Source organism: Lontra canadensis, unplaced genomic scaffold (genome assembly GCF_010015895.1).
Source record: "Lontra canadensis isolate GAN:19392208 unplaced genomic scaffold, GSC_riverotter_1.0 scaffold174, whole genome shotgun sequence".
Lineage (NCBI taxonomy): Eukaryota > Metazoa > Chordata > Mammalia > Carnivora > Mustelidae > Lontra > Lontra canadensis.
Window position 1 is genome coordinate 1,791,778 of NW_022631168.1, and position 16,124 is coordinate 1,807,901.

The following is a 16,124-nucleotide window of genomic DNA, read 5'->3' on the forward strand; positions in this document are numbered from 1 at the left end:
GTTAGCATGATAAATTGTTCTCCATCCCCCCACTTTCAATCTTCAGGTGTCTTTAAGTCTAAAATGAGTCTTATTGGCAGCATATAGATGGGTCTTGCTTTTTTTTAATCCATTCTGACACTCTATGTCTTTTGACTGTAGCATTTATTTAGTTATCTTACATCCAATGTAATTATCAATAGATAGGTATTTATTGCCATTTTATTACTTGTTTTATCATTGTTTCTGGAGATTTTCTCTGATCCTTTTCTGTCTTTGTCACTTTTGGAGTCTCCTCTGATATTTCTTGCAGGGTTGGTTTAGTGGCCACTAACTCTTTTGGTTTTCATTTGTTTGGGAAACAATCTCTCCTATTCTGAATGATAGCCTTGCTGGATAGAGTATTCTCGGTTGCTGATTTTTCCCATTCAACACACTGAATACATCACACTGCTCTCTTCTGGCTTGCTAAACTTCTGTGGAGAGATTGCCAGCTAACCTTATGGGTCTTCCTTTGTAAGTTAAGGACTTCTTTTGTTTTGCTGCTTTTAGGATTTTTTTATCACCACATTTTCCAAATGTAACTACAGTATGCCTTGGTATTGGGGTGCTTTTGTTGATTTTGATTGGAATTCTCTGTGCCTCCTGGATTTGGATGTTTGTTTCCTTCCCTGGATTGGGGAAATTTTCAGCTATTATTTCCTCTTCTGCCCCCTTTTTCTCTCTTCTTCTTCTGGGCTTCCTATGATACAAATATTATTACATGATGGAATCACTGAGTTCCCTAAATCTATTCTCCTATTCCATAATTCTTCTTTCTCTCTTTTGTTTAGCTCCATTATTTTTCATTATTTTGTGTTCTTTAAAAACATTTCTAGAGGGGAGAGAAAGATACACAGAGAGAGAGAGAGAGAGAGAGAGAGAGACATATAGATACATAGATATGGGGGAGAGGCAGAGGCAGAGGGAGAAGGAGAATCTTAAGCAGGCTCTACTCCCAGCAAGGAGCCCGATGCAGGGCTCAATCTCATGACCCTGAGATCATGACCTGAGCTGAAAACAAGAGTTGAATGTTTAACCACTGGAGCCATCCAGGTGCCCCATTATTTTGTCTTCTATATCATTATTTATTCCTCTGCTTCTTCCATCCTTGTGGTCATCACATCCAGTTTTGAACCTCAGTTATTGCATTTTTCATTCCTCACTGGTTGCTTTTTAACTCTTTTATCTCTGTGGTAAGGGCCTCCCTGAAGTCTTCCATTCTTTTCTCAAGCCCAGTGAGTATCCTTATGATTTCCTTATGATTTTTGTTTTAAATTCTCCATCGGGCATGTTATTGATATGTATCTCACTTGGATGTCTGGCTGTGACATTTTCTTGTTCTTTTTTTGGGATGAATTCCTCCGTCTTGTCATTTTGTCTAGGTCTTTGTCTTCTTCTCTGCTAGGAAGGCCTGTTATATTTCCTGCTCTTGAGAGTAATGGCTTTATGAAGAAGAGGTCATATATTGTCCAGGGCTGGGTGTTTTAGGGAATATCTCTGGTTTGTGCTGTATGCACTCTGCTACTGTGTTTTGGCTGCTCTATCCCTCAAGTCAGTCTTCTGCAGAGTTTCTCCTTGTCTGTAGTTGGCAGTGTTTGGACCCTGACCAGAATGTGTGAGTTTTAACTAGGTGTGTTCTGGTCTGTTTGTTAAATGAGACCTGATACCACTTCCACTAGAACTGAAGCCCTGCAGAACTCTCTGGCTGGTAGACATGGTGCATGCAGGGGTTTCTGCTGGTCTTCTGGGGAAGGGGTCTGCTCTACTGGTCTTTAGGCACGCTTGCAGGAGAAAAGCAATACCAGCAGAGTGCAGGGGTGGGGGTGTGGGACGTAGGGTAAGCAGATCAGGCAGCCAGTGTGTGGTCACGGGGCTGTTTACTGAAGTTGGTTTACGCAGAGGGATGGGAGAGGGAAATGGTGCCAGCCAGCTCCTTTGTCCTCAGAGACAAAAAAATCCGTGCTCTCAGGGAAGCACTACTAGAAGAGTGAATAATTTACCCTCATGTGTTCTAGGTATTTTTCAGATCGGTGTTTTTACACTGTCCCTGGGTTCTTTGCCTGCCTAGAACAGCATAGTGCACTTTGGGCTTTATATCAGCCAAGCCTACTGACTTGTTAAAACTCCAATCTTTAGGGACCAGGTGTGGTGGGATCTGAGCTGGTCTTTTGGGGGATGGTCTCGCCATACTGGGACTGATGCAGGTTTGACCCAGAAGGGCAGTCATGCCAGAGCACAGGGGCATGGAATTTCGAGTAAAGCGGATAAACAGCCAATGTCTGGATTAGCTGCTTTCAGCAGGTGTCTCTGGACCTATGCTGAGCTGTGGGGGAGAGAAATGATGCCTGTGGCTCTTTTGTCCCCAGAGTAGCAAAGCCACCTCTCCTAGATATGCTCCAAGAAGAGCAAACAATCTCTCCCTGTGTGCCTTAGGCAATCATCAGATTGCCCTGTCTGCTCTGGTGTTTGCCTGCCTTCTCTACAGGAGCAGTGCCTTTGGGTCTGTAGCCCAGTCAAGCCTGTGGACCTCTAAGACAAGTCTTTGAGACCAGCTGGTTGCAGAAACTCATGAAAATTGGCCCCTCTTGTTTTCCCAGCCAATGGCTTTGGGCAACTATTCTCCTTGTGCTTATCCTTGTGCACTCTACTTCCCTTGCTTTTCTCCACAACCAGGGCTCCTGCCCCTCCATAGCACTCACTATTCATTTCTCCCCCAAATCATGTCTTTTTACTTCCTATCTTCCTCGATGTGGCCTCTTCTCTCCCTCTACTTGTGCAGTTTGTTCTATCAGTCCTCAGGTCAATTTCTTGGGTATTCAGAATGAATTGATAGTTAATTAGCTGTGTTTGAGGGATGAGGCAAGCTTAGGATCCTCCTACTATGCCACTATCTTAGGTCCCTGGTGAATCCCAGTTCTACTTCTTACTAGCAGAGCAATCCTGGGCAAGCCACTTACTTATTATATGTGTCTCAAGTGGCTCATCAGCAGAACAGGGAATAAAATACGGGTGTGAATATGTTGGTTAAACGCTATATAGTGTAAGGCAATATTATTAATAACTAGTGTCTGAATCAAGCCTTGGGAATCATAATAGGTCAAAACTGGATGATCTTTAGACACCATCTTATTCAACCCTCTTACTGATCAGATGGGAAAATTGAGGCCAGGGCTGCAGGTGGAGGGTACAGGTATGTATGTAATGGAGTTGTCTATGTTCACACAATTGCTTGAGGGTAGAACTTAGACTACTACCTGGTTCTGTTTACTCAAAGTCAGTGCTAGTCATGAGTGTACAATGATACCTGGTACTTTGAGGACCACTAGGCACAAAAAATATACCAATGACTTTGAAGTCATCATATTTAACATGTAAGTGTCTTTAGAGATTAGAAATCTGGGCCTCAAATAAAGCACTATAAGTGGGAATCCCCTTATTCAGGACACAAAATATTCTGGATTAAAAACAGGGTGACCATACCCTGTTAACTTATTTTACTGGTGTGGATGCTCTACAAATCAATTACCATAGATATTAGAAACTAATAAATTACCTGATCAAGCTGATCCTTTCTGCCAACTTCTCTGTGTGTTCTTGAGTGGGAGGGACATTTTCTACGAATGCAATTCCATACAGCAGAAAGTTTTGCAGAAAGTTCTTCAATCCCTCATTGGTTTCTAAGAAGCTTTGGAAATCTACAGATGGAACTTGGGCTCGCTGATAGATTTCAGCATTCCATAAGATTCTAGGTTGGATGACCTTTTGTTTTTGCCCTTCATAGCTGTTTCTCACCAGCCAATCCAAATCATATTTAGTCACATGACCATCTGGCCCTTTAAAGGGAAAAATAAAAGGCATTAAAATAATAGTTATAATTACTGCCAATAATTTTACAGTTAAGGAAGTCATTTTTAGCAACCAATTATTCAGTGCTATATTGTTTATGAAATGAAATTAAAATGAGTGCCTATAATATTCCTGAAACAGAAATATTTGTAAGTTGAGTAGTATGTACTAATAAATCAATCAATGAACAAATCTCACCAACTAAAAGGGACTAAATGAACTGGGGCAGTTTGACCTAATGAAATGACATCAATAAACATGATAAAGTGATTTCATTAGTGACTGCTCACAGTGCCAAAAAAAAAAAAAAAGTAAAAAAAAAAATTCCCCCTCTAAAATAACACTAGAAAATCTTCAGGATAAGCGAAGGATATAGCAAGGGGAGTGAAAAGCTTTGCTGGCATCTCATCTCTTCTTTCACTTTTTACTTTTCTGTCTCTGTTTTGGCTTCCTACTCCTTGACAATGAAAGTATCATAAGTAATTTGTAAAGCATAAAAAAGTATGAGGAAATTTTTAAAATTATTTTTTATTATGTTCAGTTAGCCACTGTATAGTACATCATTAGTTTTTGATGTAGTTTTCAATGATTCATTAATTAAGTATTTCTCCCAGTGCTCATCACAACACATGCCCTCCTTAGTAAGATTTATTTTAGAGAAAGAGAGAGCGAGTGCACAAATGGGGGGAGGGGCCAAGCATGGAGCCTGATGTGGGGCTTGATCTCACCACCATGAGATCATGACCTGAGTCGAAATCAAGAACCAGATGCTTAACCAAATGAGCCACCCAGGCACCCTAGTATGAGGAAGTTTTTAAAAATCACATATATTTACCATTCTATCACACAGATGAAACCCTTATTAATAGTTTGGCATCAAACTATGGAAAGAACCTAGATGTCTATCAACAGATGAATGGATAAAGAAGATGTGGTATATATGTATATATATATACATATATATGTATATATATGTATATATATATACATATATATGTATATATATGTATATATATGTATATATATATACATACATACAATAGAATACTATGCAGCCATCAAAAGAAATGAAATCTTGCCATTTGCGACGACATGGATGGAACTAGGGGGTATCACGCTTAGTGAAATGTCAATTGGAGAAAGACAACTATCATATGATCTCCCTGATATGAGGAAGTGGAGATGCAACGTGGAGGGTTAGGGGGGTAGGAGAAGAATAAATGAAACAAGATGGGATCGGGAGGGAGATAAACCATAAGTGACTCTTAATCTCACAAAACAAACTGAGGGTTGCTGGGAGAGAGGGGTGGTGTTATGGACATTGGGGAGGGTATGTGCTATGGTGAGTGCTGTGAAGTGTGTAAACCTGGCAATTCACAGACCTGTACCCCTGGGGATAAAAAACATTATATGTTTATAATTTTAAAAATGTTAAATAAAAAAAAAGTTAAATTAAAAAAATAGTTTGGCATCATTGCCTCCACTTGTTTCCATGCATTCTTTTACTGTAGAGGTTTGTATCCTGCCTTTTTCACTTAACATTTTAAGAGTCATTATATCATTAAAAAAATTAAATCTTCACCTATGATCACTTGTTTTGTTTCCTAAATTCACAGACTTTTAACTACAGAGAACATACTGATGGTTACCAGTACAGAGGTGAGTGGTGGGTGGGGGAAATAGGGGATGGGTATTAAGGAGGGCACTTGTGATGAGCACCAGGTGTTGTACGCAACTTTAAATCACTAAATTCTACACCAGCATCTAATGTTACACTATATGTTAACCAACTGGAATTTAAAGCTTAAAAAAATTAAATCTTCATAAACATTAATTCTTATAATTTACAGAATATGGACTACCAAGATTTATCTAACCAGTCTGTTCTGGGGCAAGTAGCGTTATTTTTTAAAATTTCCTTATTGTTTAATAGTGATCATACTTGTCTATATTTCTTTTCCTTTTAAAAGATGTATTTATTTATTTTAGAGAGAGAGAACATGCAAGTGGGAGAGGGACAGAGGGAGAGAATCTCAAGCAGATTCTGTGGTGAGCACAGAGCCCCATGTGGGGCTTGATCTCACAACCTGAGCCAAAATCAAAAGTTGGATGCTTAATGGACTGAGCTACCCAGGTACCCCTCTTTTCTTTTTTCTTTAAGATTTTTTTAAGATTATTTATTTATTTATTTATTTGACAGACAGCGATCAGAAGAAGGCAGAGAGGCAGGCAGAGAGAAAGAGGGGGAAGCAGGCTCCCTGCTGAGCAGAGAGCCCGATGTGGGGCTCGATTCCAGGACCCTGGGATCATGACCTGAGCCAAGGGCAGAGGCTTTAACCCACTGAGCCACCCAGGCGCCCCTTTAAGATTTTTTTAAGAAAGGTAGACCCCAGCAGGGAGGGGCAGAGGGAAAGGGAAAGAGAGTCCAAAGTAGACTCTGTATTTAGTGTAGAGCCAGATGTGGGGCTCAATCTCATGACCCTGAGATCATGACCTGAGCCCAAACCAAAAGCCAGACACTCAACTGACTGAGTCACCCATGTACTCCACTTTTCTATATTTGATAATTTTCTTAAAATAGAAGCATAGAAGGTGGGATTGTTAAACCCAGAGACATAAACTTTTTTTTTAACTTAAAAAATTTAAAAAAAAATTTTTATTAACATATAATGTATTATCAGCCCCAGGGGTACACGTTTGTGAATTGCCAGGTTTACACACTTCACAGCACTCACCATAGCACATACCCTCCCCAATGTCCATAACCCAACACCCTCTCCCTACCCCCCTCCCCCTGGCAAACCTCAGTTTGTGAGATTAAGAGTCTCTTATGGTTTGTCTCCCTCCCGATCCCATCTCGTTTCATTTATTCTTTTCCTACCCCCAAACCCCCCATGTCAGGGACATAAAATTTTAAGAGTCTTGATGCATTTAGCTGAATTACTTTTTTAGAAAGTCTATCAATTTTCATTCTCTCCAACAATGTATGTGTGCTGATCAAAACTGAGTATTCTTATTTTTTAAATATGTGTTTTCCAATTTGGTAAGTAAAACTTCTCTTATTGTAATAATTTTAATTTAGTCACTTACTAATAAGCTAATAACGTTTGTTAGACATTTATATTTGTTAGACATGTTTTTTATTTTTACTATTTTTTTGTTTCAAGTTTTTATTTATATTCCAGTTAGTTAACATGTAATGTAATAGTAGGTTCAGGTGGAGGATTTAGTGATTCATCACTCATATATAACACCCAGTGCTCATCACAAGTGTCCTCCTTAATACCCATCACCCATTTAACCCATCTCTCTGTCACTTCTACTCCAGCAATCCTGTTTGTACTCTATAGTTAAGAGTCTGTTTTATGGTTTATCTCTGTTTTTTCTCTTCTCCTATGTTCATTTGTTTTATTTCTTAAATTCCACATATCAGTGAAATCATATGGTATTTGTCTTTTTCTGACAGACTTATTTCACTTAGCATAATACCCACTAGTGCCATCCACATCGTTGCAAATGGCAAGATTTCATTTTTTGATGGCTGCATAGTATTTCATTATATATATACATCTTTTCATTCATGTATCCATGGACATCTGGTTCTTTCCATAGTTTGGCCATTGTTGATAATGCTATAAACATTGGGGTGCACATGTCCCTTCGGATGACTATGTATCCTTTGGGGTAAATACCTAGTAGTGTGATTGCTGGGTCATAGGGTACTTCTATTTTTAACATCTTGAGGAACCTCCATACTGTTTTCCAGAGTAACTGCACCAGCTTGCATTCCCACCAACAGTGCAAGAGGGTTCCCTTTTCTCCACATCCTCACCAACACATGCTGTTTCCTGTGTTGTTGATTTTAGCTATTCTGACTGGTGTGAGGTGGTATCTCTTTGTGGTTTTGATTTGTATTTCCCTGATAATCAGTGATGTTGAGCATTTTTCGTGTGTCTCTTAGCCACTGTATAGACATACGTTTTTTAAATTCAAGGATTACCAAACTATGGCCCATGTGCCAAATCTGCCTGGCAGTTGTCTTTGTGACACCTGTTTTGGAACACATGATACCCACTTGGTTACTTATTGTTTATGTCTGCTTTCACCCTACCACTGAAGACCTGAACAGTTGAACAGTTGTGACAGGGACTGTACAGCCAGCAAAACATGAAAATCTTTACTATCCGGCTCTCTACAGAATATTTGCTAACTCATGCTTTAATGATCTGCTTGTTCACTACTTTTTCATATTTTTCTACTGAAAAATTAGTGGTTTTTGGAGGGGGAGACGAACCATGCGAGACTGTGGACTCTGAGAAACAAACTGAGGGTTTTGGAGGGGTGGGAGGTGGGAGGTTGGGTGAGTCTGGTGGTGGGTATTGTGGAAGGCATGTATTGCATGGAGCACTCAGTGTGGTGCATAAACAATGAATTCTGGAACACGGAAAAGAAATTTAAAAAAATAAAAATTAAAAAAAACCCCAAACTAGTGCTTTTTAAAAAAATAAACTGGCAATAATACCTTATATATTAATGGTTTTTAGTCTTTGTCATACATTTTTCAAATATTTTGCCAAATCGGTTATTTTTAAAATAAACTGTTCTATGGCATATGTTTTTTTACTGTAGAGAAATCAGTAGTCAAATGTTTCAATTGTAAATATTTTTTCCTCCAATGATTTTTCTTTAAACTTTTATTTTGAAATAATTGTACATACACAAGAAGTTGCAAAGAAATGGATTTATTCAATAAATAAAGCCAGCAGTTGCAGGATACAAAATTAATATACAGAAATCTATTGTGTATCTATACACTAATAATGAAGTAGCAGAAAGAGAAATGAAGAAAACAACCCCATTTATAACTGAACCAAAAAGAATGAAATACCTTGGTTAAATAAATTTAGCCAAGAAGATTAAAGATGTATACCCTGAAAATTATAAGACATTCATGAAAGAAATTGAAGACAACACAAAAAACTGGAAAGAAATTTAATACTCATGGATTAGAAGAATTAATATTGTTAAAACGTTCATTCTACCCAAACCAATCTATAAATTCAATGCAAACTCTACCAAAACACCAACAGCATTTTTCACAGAACTATAACAATTAATCCTAAAATCTATATGAAACCTCAAAAGACTCTGAATAGCTATAGCAATCCTGAGAAAGAAGAGGAAACCTGGAGGTATCACCATTCCAGATTTCAAGATATACTACAGTGTTGTAATAATGAAAATGATGTGGTATTGGTAAAAAACAGATACATAGATCAATGGAAGAGAATAGAGAACCCAGATGTGGACCCTTAACTCTATAGTTAACTAATCTCTGACAAATCAGGAAAGACTGTCCAGTGGGAAAGAGTCTCTTCAACAAATGGTGTTGGGAAAACTGGACAGACACATGCAAAAGAATGAAACTGAACCACTTTCTTACATGCTACACAAATAAACTCACAACGGATTAAAGGCCTAAATGTGAGACCTTAAACCATAAAAAATCCTAGAAGAGAAACATAAAAATCCTAGCAAGTTCTTTCTAGATATGTCCCTGAGGTGAGGGAAACAAAAACAAACATAAACTATTGGAAGTACATCAAAATAAAACACTTCTGCACAGCAAAGGAAAATATCAATAAAGCAAAAAGGCAATCCAGTGAATAGGAGAAGATATTTGCAAATGATATATCCAATAAAGAGCTAATATTAAAAATATATTAACAATTTGCACAACTCAACATGGAAAAAAACCAAATAAGCTGATTAGAAATGGGCAGAGAACCCAAATAAACATTTTTCCAAAGAAGACATTGAGATGGCCAACAGACACATGAAAAGATGCTCATCATCAATCATTATTAGGGAAATGCAGATCAAAACCACAATGAGATATCACCTTACATGTGAGAATGGCTAGTATCAGAAAGACAAGAAATAACAAGTTGCTGAGGATGTGGAGAAAAGGGATCACTTATGTACTGTGGGTGGGAATATTAATTTGTGCAGCCAAAACAGTATGAAGGTTCCTAAAAAAACCAAAAATAGAAATAATATAAGATCCCAAAATTCCACTATTGGGTATTTACCCAAAGGAAATACTTATTTGAAAAGATATATGCACCCCTATGTTTACTGCAGCTTTACAACAGCCAAGATATGGAAGCAACCCAAGTGACCCATAGATAGATAAACAAGATACGGTATGTATACACAATGGAATATTACGCATCCATAAAAAAGAATGAGATCTTGCCATGTGCTACAATATGGACAGGCCTAGAAGGTATCTGTTAAGTGTAATGAGTCAGAGAGAAAAACAAGTACCATGTGATTTCACTTATATGTGGAATCTAAAAACAAAACAAAACAAAACAAAAAAAAACCCCCAAATGAACAAACAAAAAACCAGAATCTAAAATAAGAGAGCAAACTGGTGGCTTCTGTGGTGGGGGAGGAGGGACATAACAGGTGAAGGGGATAAGAGGTATAAGTTTCCAGTTATAAAATTAAGTCACAGAGATAAAAGGTGTTGAATAGGGAATACATAGTTAGTAATATTGTAATAACACTGTATCGTCATAGATGGTGACTACACTTACCATTGTGAGCACTGAATAATGTACAGAATTGTCAAATCAAAGTTATACACCTAAAACTAATAAAATATTGTACGTTAATTATACCTCAATAAAGAAACCAGAATCCCCTATTTTGGAATGGGGCAAAGCAGTTTTTGCAAAATGATTGTTCTTTAGAAGAGTAACCCAACCAAGACCAAGTCCCTTGTCTACTCACAAGTGAAAAAGAGTGTGGTCTCATCCAGACGAATGGTCTTTGGCTTGATGCATAAATCCACACTGGCAGTATCCAGGCTGCGCTGGTGAGTCTTAGAGTTGTAGCAAGATGCTGAGCGGCAGTGGTCTCGAAGCCAGACATAATCAAAGCGCATCACGGTGTTAGCATATTGCAATTCTAGGGAAAAGCATTCTTTCATATTATTTATTATTTTACATGATTAATTTTATAGAAGTAAATAAATATTTATTTAGGAAAACTTAAAAACAATCACTAATTAGAAAATTTCCTTCAAAAACTCTTCTACCAAGGAACAAGCAAGAGCACTAACCTTATCAAATACAATACATACTGTAGAATTTCTACGATGCTGGGATAGGAATAGCAGATAAAACCACAAAAGTATATAAAATGTCCAAAAATACACCTAAACGTGTATAGAAATTTGGTTTCTAATAAACTTACAGCTATAATCACTAGGAAAAATATGAATTCTAAAATAAATGGTGTTGGGACAACTAGACAGCCATTTGAAAAAAAGATAAAATTGGGTTCATACCTCATATTGTCACCAGGTATCCAAGATAAACTCAAAACAGAACACTGTTCTAAATTTGGAAAATGAAACCACTGAAGTATTTTATTTTTTAAAATACATTAACAATTCTATTTTTTTAATTAAAAAGTTTTTTTACTATGTTCAGTTAGCCACTGTAATAGCACATCATTTTTTTAACATCTTAATTTAATTTTATTTTTTCAGTGTTCCAAGATTCATTGTTTATGCACCACACCCCACGCTTGATGCAATACGTGCCCTTCTTAATACCCACTACCAGGCTCACCCCCCACCCCCCCACAAAGCCCTCAGTTTGTGTCTCAGAGTCCACAGTCTCTCATGCTTGATCTCCCCCTCAGATTTCCCCCAACACCCCTCTCCTCTCATTCTCCCAATCTCTTCCATGCTATTCCTTATGCTCCACAAGTAAGTGAAGCCATATAATTGACTTTTTCTGCTTGACTTATTTCACTTGGCACAATCTCCTCCCCAACTTTTGTACATCATTAGTTTTTGATGTAGTGTTCAACAATTCAACCACATGGTTGGAGGTAGAGGATGCTAAGCTAAGTGAAATAAGTCAGTCAGAGAAAGACAAATACCATTTGATTTCACTCGTATGTAGACTTTAAGAAACAAAACAGATGAACATAGCGGAAAGGGAAAAAAGAGAGGGGGGCAACACATAAAAGACTCTTAATGATAGAGAACAAACTGAGGGTTGAGGAGGGAGGTGGTTGGGGATGGGATAGATGGGTGATGGGTATTAAGGAGGGATCTTGTTGTGATGAGCACTGGGTGTTCTATGTAAGTGATGAATCATTAAATTCTACTCTTGAAACTAACATTAGACTATGTTAAAAATTTAAATTAAAAACTTGAAATATTAAAATAAATAAAATATAAAAAATAAAACTATTACACATTGGGGTATCTGGGTGGCTCAGTCAGTTAAGTGTCTGCCTTCGGCTCAGGTCATGATCTCAGGGTCCTGGGATAAGTCCTGCATCAGCCTCCTTGCTCAGTGGGAAACCTGCTTCTCCCTCTGCCTGCCACTCCCCCTGCTGTGCTCCCTCTTTTGCTTGCTCTCTTTGTCTCTCTGATAAATAGATAAATAAATAAATAAATAAATAATCTTTCAAAAAATTCTAGTCAGTTAACATATAATCTAACATTGGTTTCAGGAGTAGAATTTAGTGCTCCATCACCTGCATAAAACACCCAGTGCTCATCACAAGTGCCCTCCCTAGTACCCATCACCCATTTAGCCCCCCACCCACGTCCCTCTGTCAACTCTGTTTGTTCTCTATAGTTAAGAGTCTCTTATGCATTGTGCTCCTCTCTTTTTTTCCCTTTCCCCTTTGCTCATCTGTTTTGTTTCTTAAATTCCACAGATGAGTGAAATCATATGGTATTTGTCCTTCTCTGACAGACTTCCTTCACTTAGCATAATCCAGTCTAGCTCCATCCACCCGGTTGCAAATGGCAAGATTTCATTCTTTTCGATGACTAAGTAATATTCCAGTGTGTGTGTATGTGTGTGTGTGTGCACCACATCTTCTTTATCCATTCATCTGTTGAAGGGAATCTGGGCTCTTTCCATAGTTTGGCTATTGTGGACATCACTGCTATCAAGACTGGGGTGCATGTGCCCCTTCGGATCACGACATTTGTATCTTTTTTTTTTTTTTAATGACATTTGTATCTTTAGGGTAAATACCCAGTAGTGCGATTGCTGGGTCATAGGGTAGCTCTATTTTCAACTTTTTGAGGAACTTCCATGCTGTTCTCCAGAGTGGTTGCAGCAGCTTGCATCCCCACCAACAGTGCAGGAGGGTGCCCCTTTCTTTGCAACCTCACCAATATCTGTCATTTCCTGACTTGTTAATTTTAGCCATCCTGACTGGTGTGAGGTGGTAGCTCGTTGTGGTTTTGATCTGTATTTCCTTGATGCCGAGTGATGTGGAGCACTTTTTCGTGTATCTGGATGTCTTCTTTGGAAAAATGTCTATTCTGCCCCTCTCTTAACTGGATCAATTGGTTTTTGAGTGTTGAGCTGTATTAGTTCTTTATAGATTTTGGATACTAACCAAAATCTATAAGGAGATTTAAAAAGTCAGATCCATGATTCAGATTGTATTTTAGAAAGAGTATTCTAGATTTTGGACCATCAGCAGGGCAAGACAATGCTACAATATACTGGTAGGATAGTTGTCTCCTTGCTCCTCTAAAGCTTATGCTGTCCTATAACTCTACCCCTCTTCATTACTCTAAACAAATATCTGGTGTGCCACTCTATTTTTAAATAAATTAATAAAGATCAATTTACTGTCATCCCTCCCTGTCAGCATACTTAGCAATGTCATCAACATTAATTGCAATACCTTTATAATTTTCATTTCAAACATCCTATACTACTCCTTGTTTCCTTTTCAGTTCAATTATTTGTGCACTCCTCACTCCAATAATCCTTCACCCGCACAAAGAGCTCTAATCCCATCACCTTGTCTCCTTTAATGTCTTCATTTTTCTCCTTATGGGGCCCAGCTTGTATGGTCCATCATTTTAATCCATTCCTTGAAAACACCCTTAACTCCCTTGCTCCTCTCTCTCCCCCTGCCATACTTCCCTGAAAAAACCCCACTCCCAATAAACTCAAGTCCCCACTTCATCTGTGCCTGAAGCCAAGCAGCTAAGCAGCTGAATATTGCTAGAGAAAAGCTTTTAAACTGCAGTGGCCATTCTCATTTTAAAATCATCACCAAAAGTCTCAAATGAGTACTCACCACTGCCAAACATTCTGCATAATTTCCTGGTAAAATCACTCACTCACTTCCCAAGAAGACTATTTCACACTGTCTCCTATCTCCTCAAACTGCTAGTACAGCTTCTCCCTTCCCATTTTCAACTGGTGACCTTTCTTGCTCGTTCAAAGAGAATATGGAAGCAATTAGAGGAGAATCTCCAGGGGGCGCCTGGGGGGCTTGGTCGGTGAAGAATCTGTCTTCAGCTCAGGTCATGATCTCAGGATCCTGGGACTGAGCCCAGCATTGGGCTTTCTGCTCAGCAGGGAGTCTGCTTCTTCCTCTGCCCCTTCCCCTGCTCATGCTCGCTCTCCCTCTCTCTCTCAGATAAATAAATAAAATCTCAAAAAAAAAAAAAGAATCTCCACATCCACCCACTTATTTGCATCTGTGTCCATATATTCTACCTTCCTTCCTGTTACTACGGTTGAAATATCGGTGCACTTAACCAATGCCAACACTTCCATTTATGAATTAGATCCTATCTCTTCTCTCCTACATAGGTACTATACTTCTGAAATTGCTCCATCTTCTTATTGTTTATCAAAATTTCCCTCCACACTGGATCATCTGCGTCAGCAAACATGTTGTAAGTTACCCCCATCTTAAAACAATGTTCTCCTTCACTGTATGTATCTCTTCCATTACCACCCAACTTCATTTATATTCCCTTTCACAGTGAAACTTATGGCTTTGTTTCCACTACCTTCTCCAATTTCCTCTTAATAAACTTGTTATAAGTTTCAGAATGGTTTTAGATTTATAGAAAAGTTGCAAATACAAAGAGTTCCCACATGGCCCTCACCCAGTTTCCCCTATTATTATTTTATATTAGTATGGGAAAGTTGTCCCAACTAATGAATTAATATCAACACATACTTTATTAACAAAATCTCATGCTTTATTTGAATTGTATTAGTTTTTCCCTAATGTCCTTCTCTTTTTTGTTTTGTTTGTTTGTTTATTTATTTATTTATTTTTTAATATTTTGTTTTTTATAAACATATAATATATTTTTATCCCCAGGGGTACAGGTCTGTGAATCGCCAGGTTTACACACTTCACAGCACTCACCATAGCACATACCCTCCCCAATGTCCATAACACCACCCGCCCCTCTCCCAAACCCCCTCCCCCCATCAACCCTCAGTTTGTTTTGTGAGATTAAGAGTCACTTATGGTTTGTCTCCCTCCCAATCCCATCTTGTTTCATTTACTCTTCTCCTACCCCCTTAACCCCCCATGTTGGATCTCCTCTCCCTCATATCAGGGAGATCATATGATAGTTGTCTTTCTCCGATTGACTTATTTCACTAAGCATGATACACTCTAGTTCCATCCACGTCATCACAAATGGCAAGATTTCATTTCTTTTGATGGCTGCATAGTATTCCATTGTGTATATATACCACATCTTCTTTATCCATTCGTCTGTTGATGGACATCTAGATTCTTTCCATAGTTTGGCTATTGTACACATTGCTGCTATAAACATTTGGGTGCACGTGCCCCTTTGGATCACTACGTTTGTATCTTTAGGATAAATACCCAGCAGTGCAATTGCTGGGCCATAGGGTAGTTCTATTTTCAACATTTTGAGGAACCTCCATGCTGTTTTCCAGAGTGGTTGCACCAGCTTGCATTCCCACCAACAGTGTAGGAGGGTTCCCCTTTCTCTGCATCCTCGCCAGCATCTGTTGTTTCCTGACTTGTTAATTTTGGCCATTCTGACTGGTGTGAGGTGATATCTCATTGTGGTTTTGATTTGTATTTCCCTGATGCCGAGTGATATGGAGCACTTTTTCATGTGTCTGTTGGCCATCTGGATGTCTTCTTTGCAGAAATGTCTGTTCATGTCTTCTACCCATTTCTTGACTGGATTATTTGTTCTTTGGGTGTTGAGTTTGCTAAGTTCTTTATAGATTTTGGACACCAGCCCTTTATCTGATATGTCATTTGCAAATATCTTCTCCATTCTGTCAGTTGTCTTTTGGTTTTGTTAACTGTTTCCTTTGCTGTGCAAAAGCTTTTGATCTTGATGAAATCCCAATAGTTCATTTTTGCCCTTGCTTCCCTTGCCTTTGGCGATGTTC

The 16,124-nt window shown here is 38.4% G+C and overlaps 1 protein-coding gene across 3 annotated transcripts in view; it reads right to left on the bottom strand.

Moving 5' to 3' along the window:
- Window positions 1-16,124, bottom strand: part of TMLHE (trimethyllysine hydroxylase, epsilon) — a 100,685-nt gene that overhangs the window by 51,617 nt on the left and 32,944 nt on the right. For all 3 annotated transcript variants that reach the window (XM_032846272.1, XM_032846273.1, XM_032846274.1), the window contains exons 3-4: window positions 10,669-10,845; window positions 3,575-3,854 (exon numbers count right to left, since the gene is read on the bottom strand). In XM_032846272.1, coding sequence (XP_032702163.1) covers window positions 3,575-3,854; window positions 10,669-10,845 — 457 coding nt within the window. The remainder of the gene's footprint in view (window positions 1-3,574; window positions 3,855-10,668; window positions 10,846-16,124) is intronic.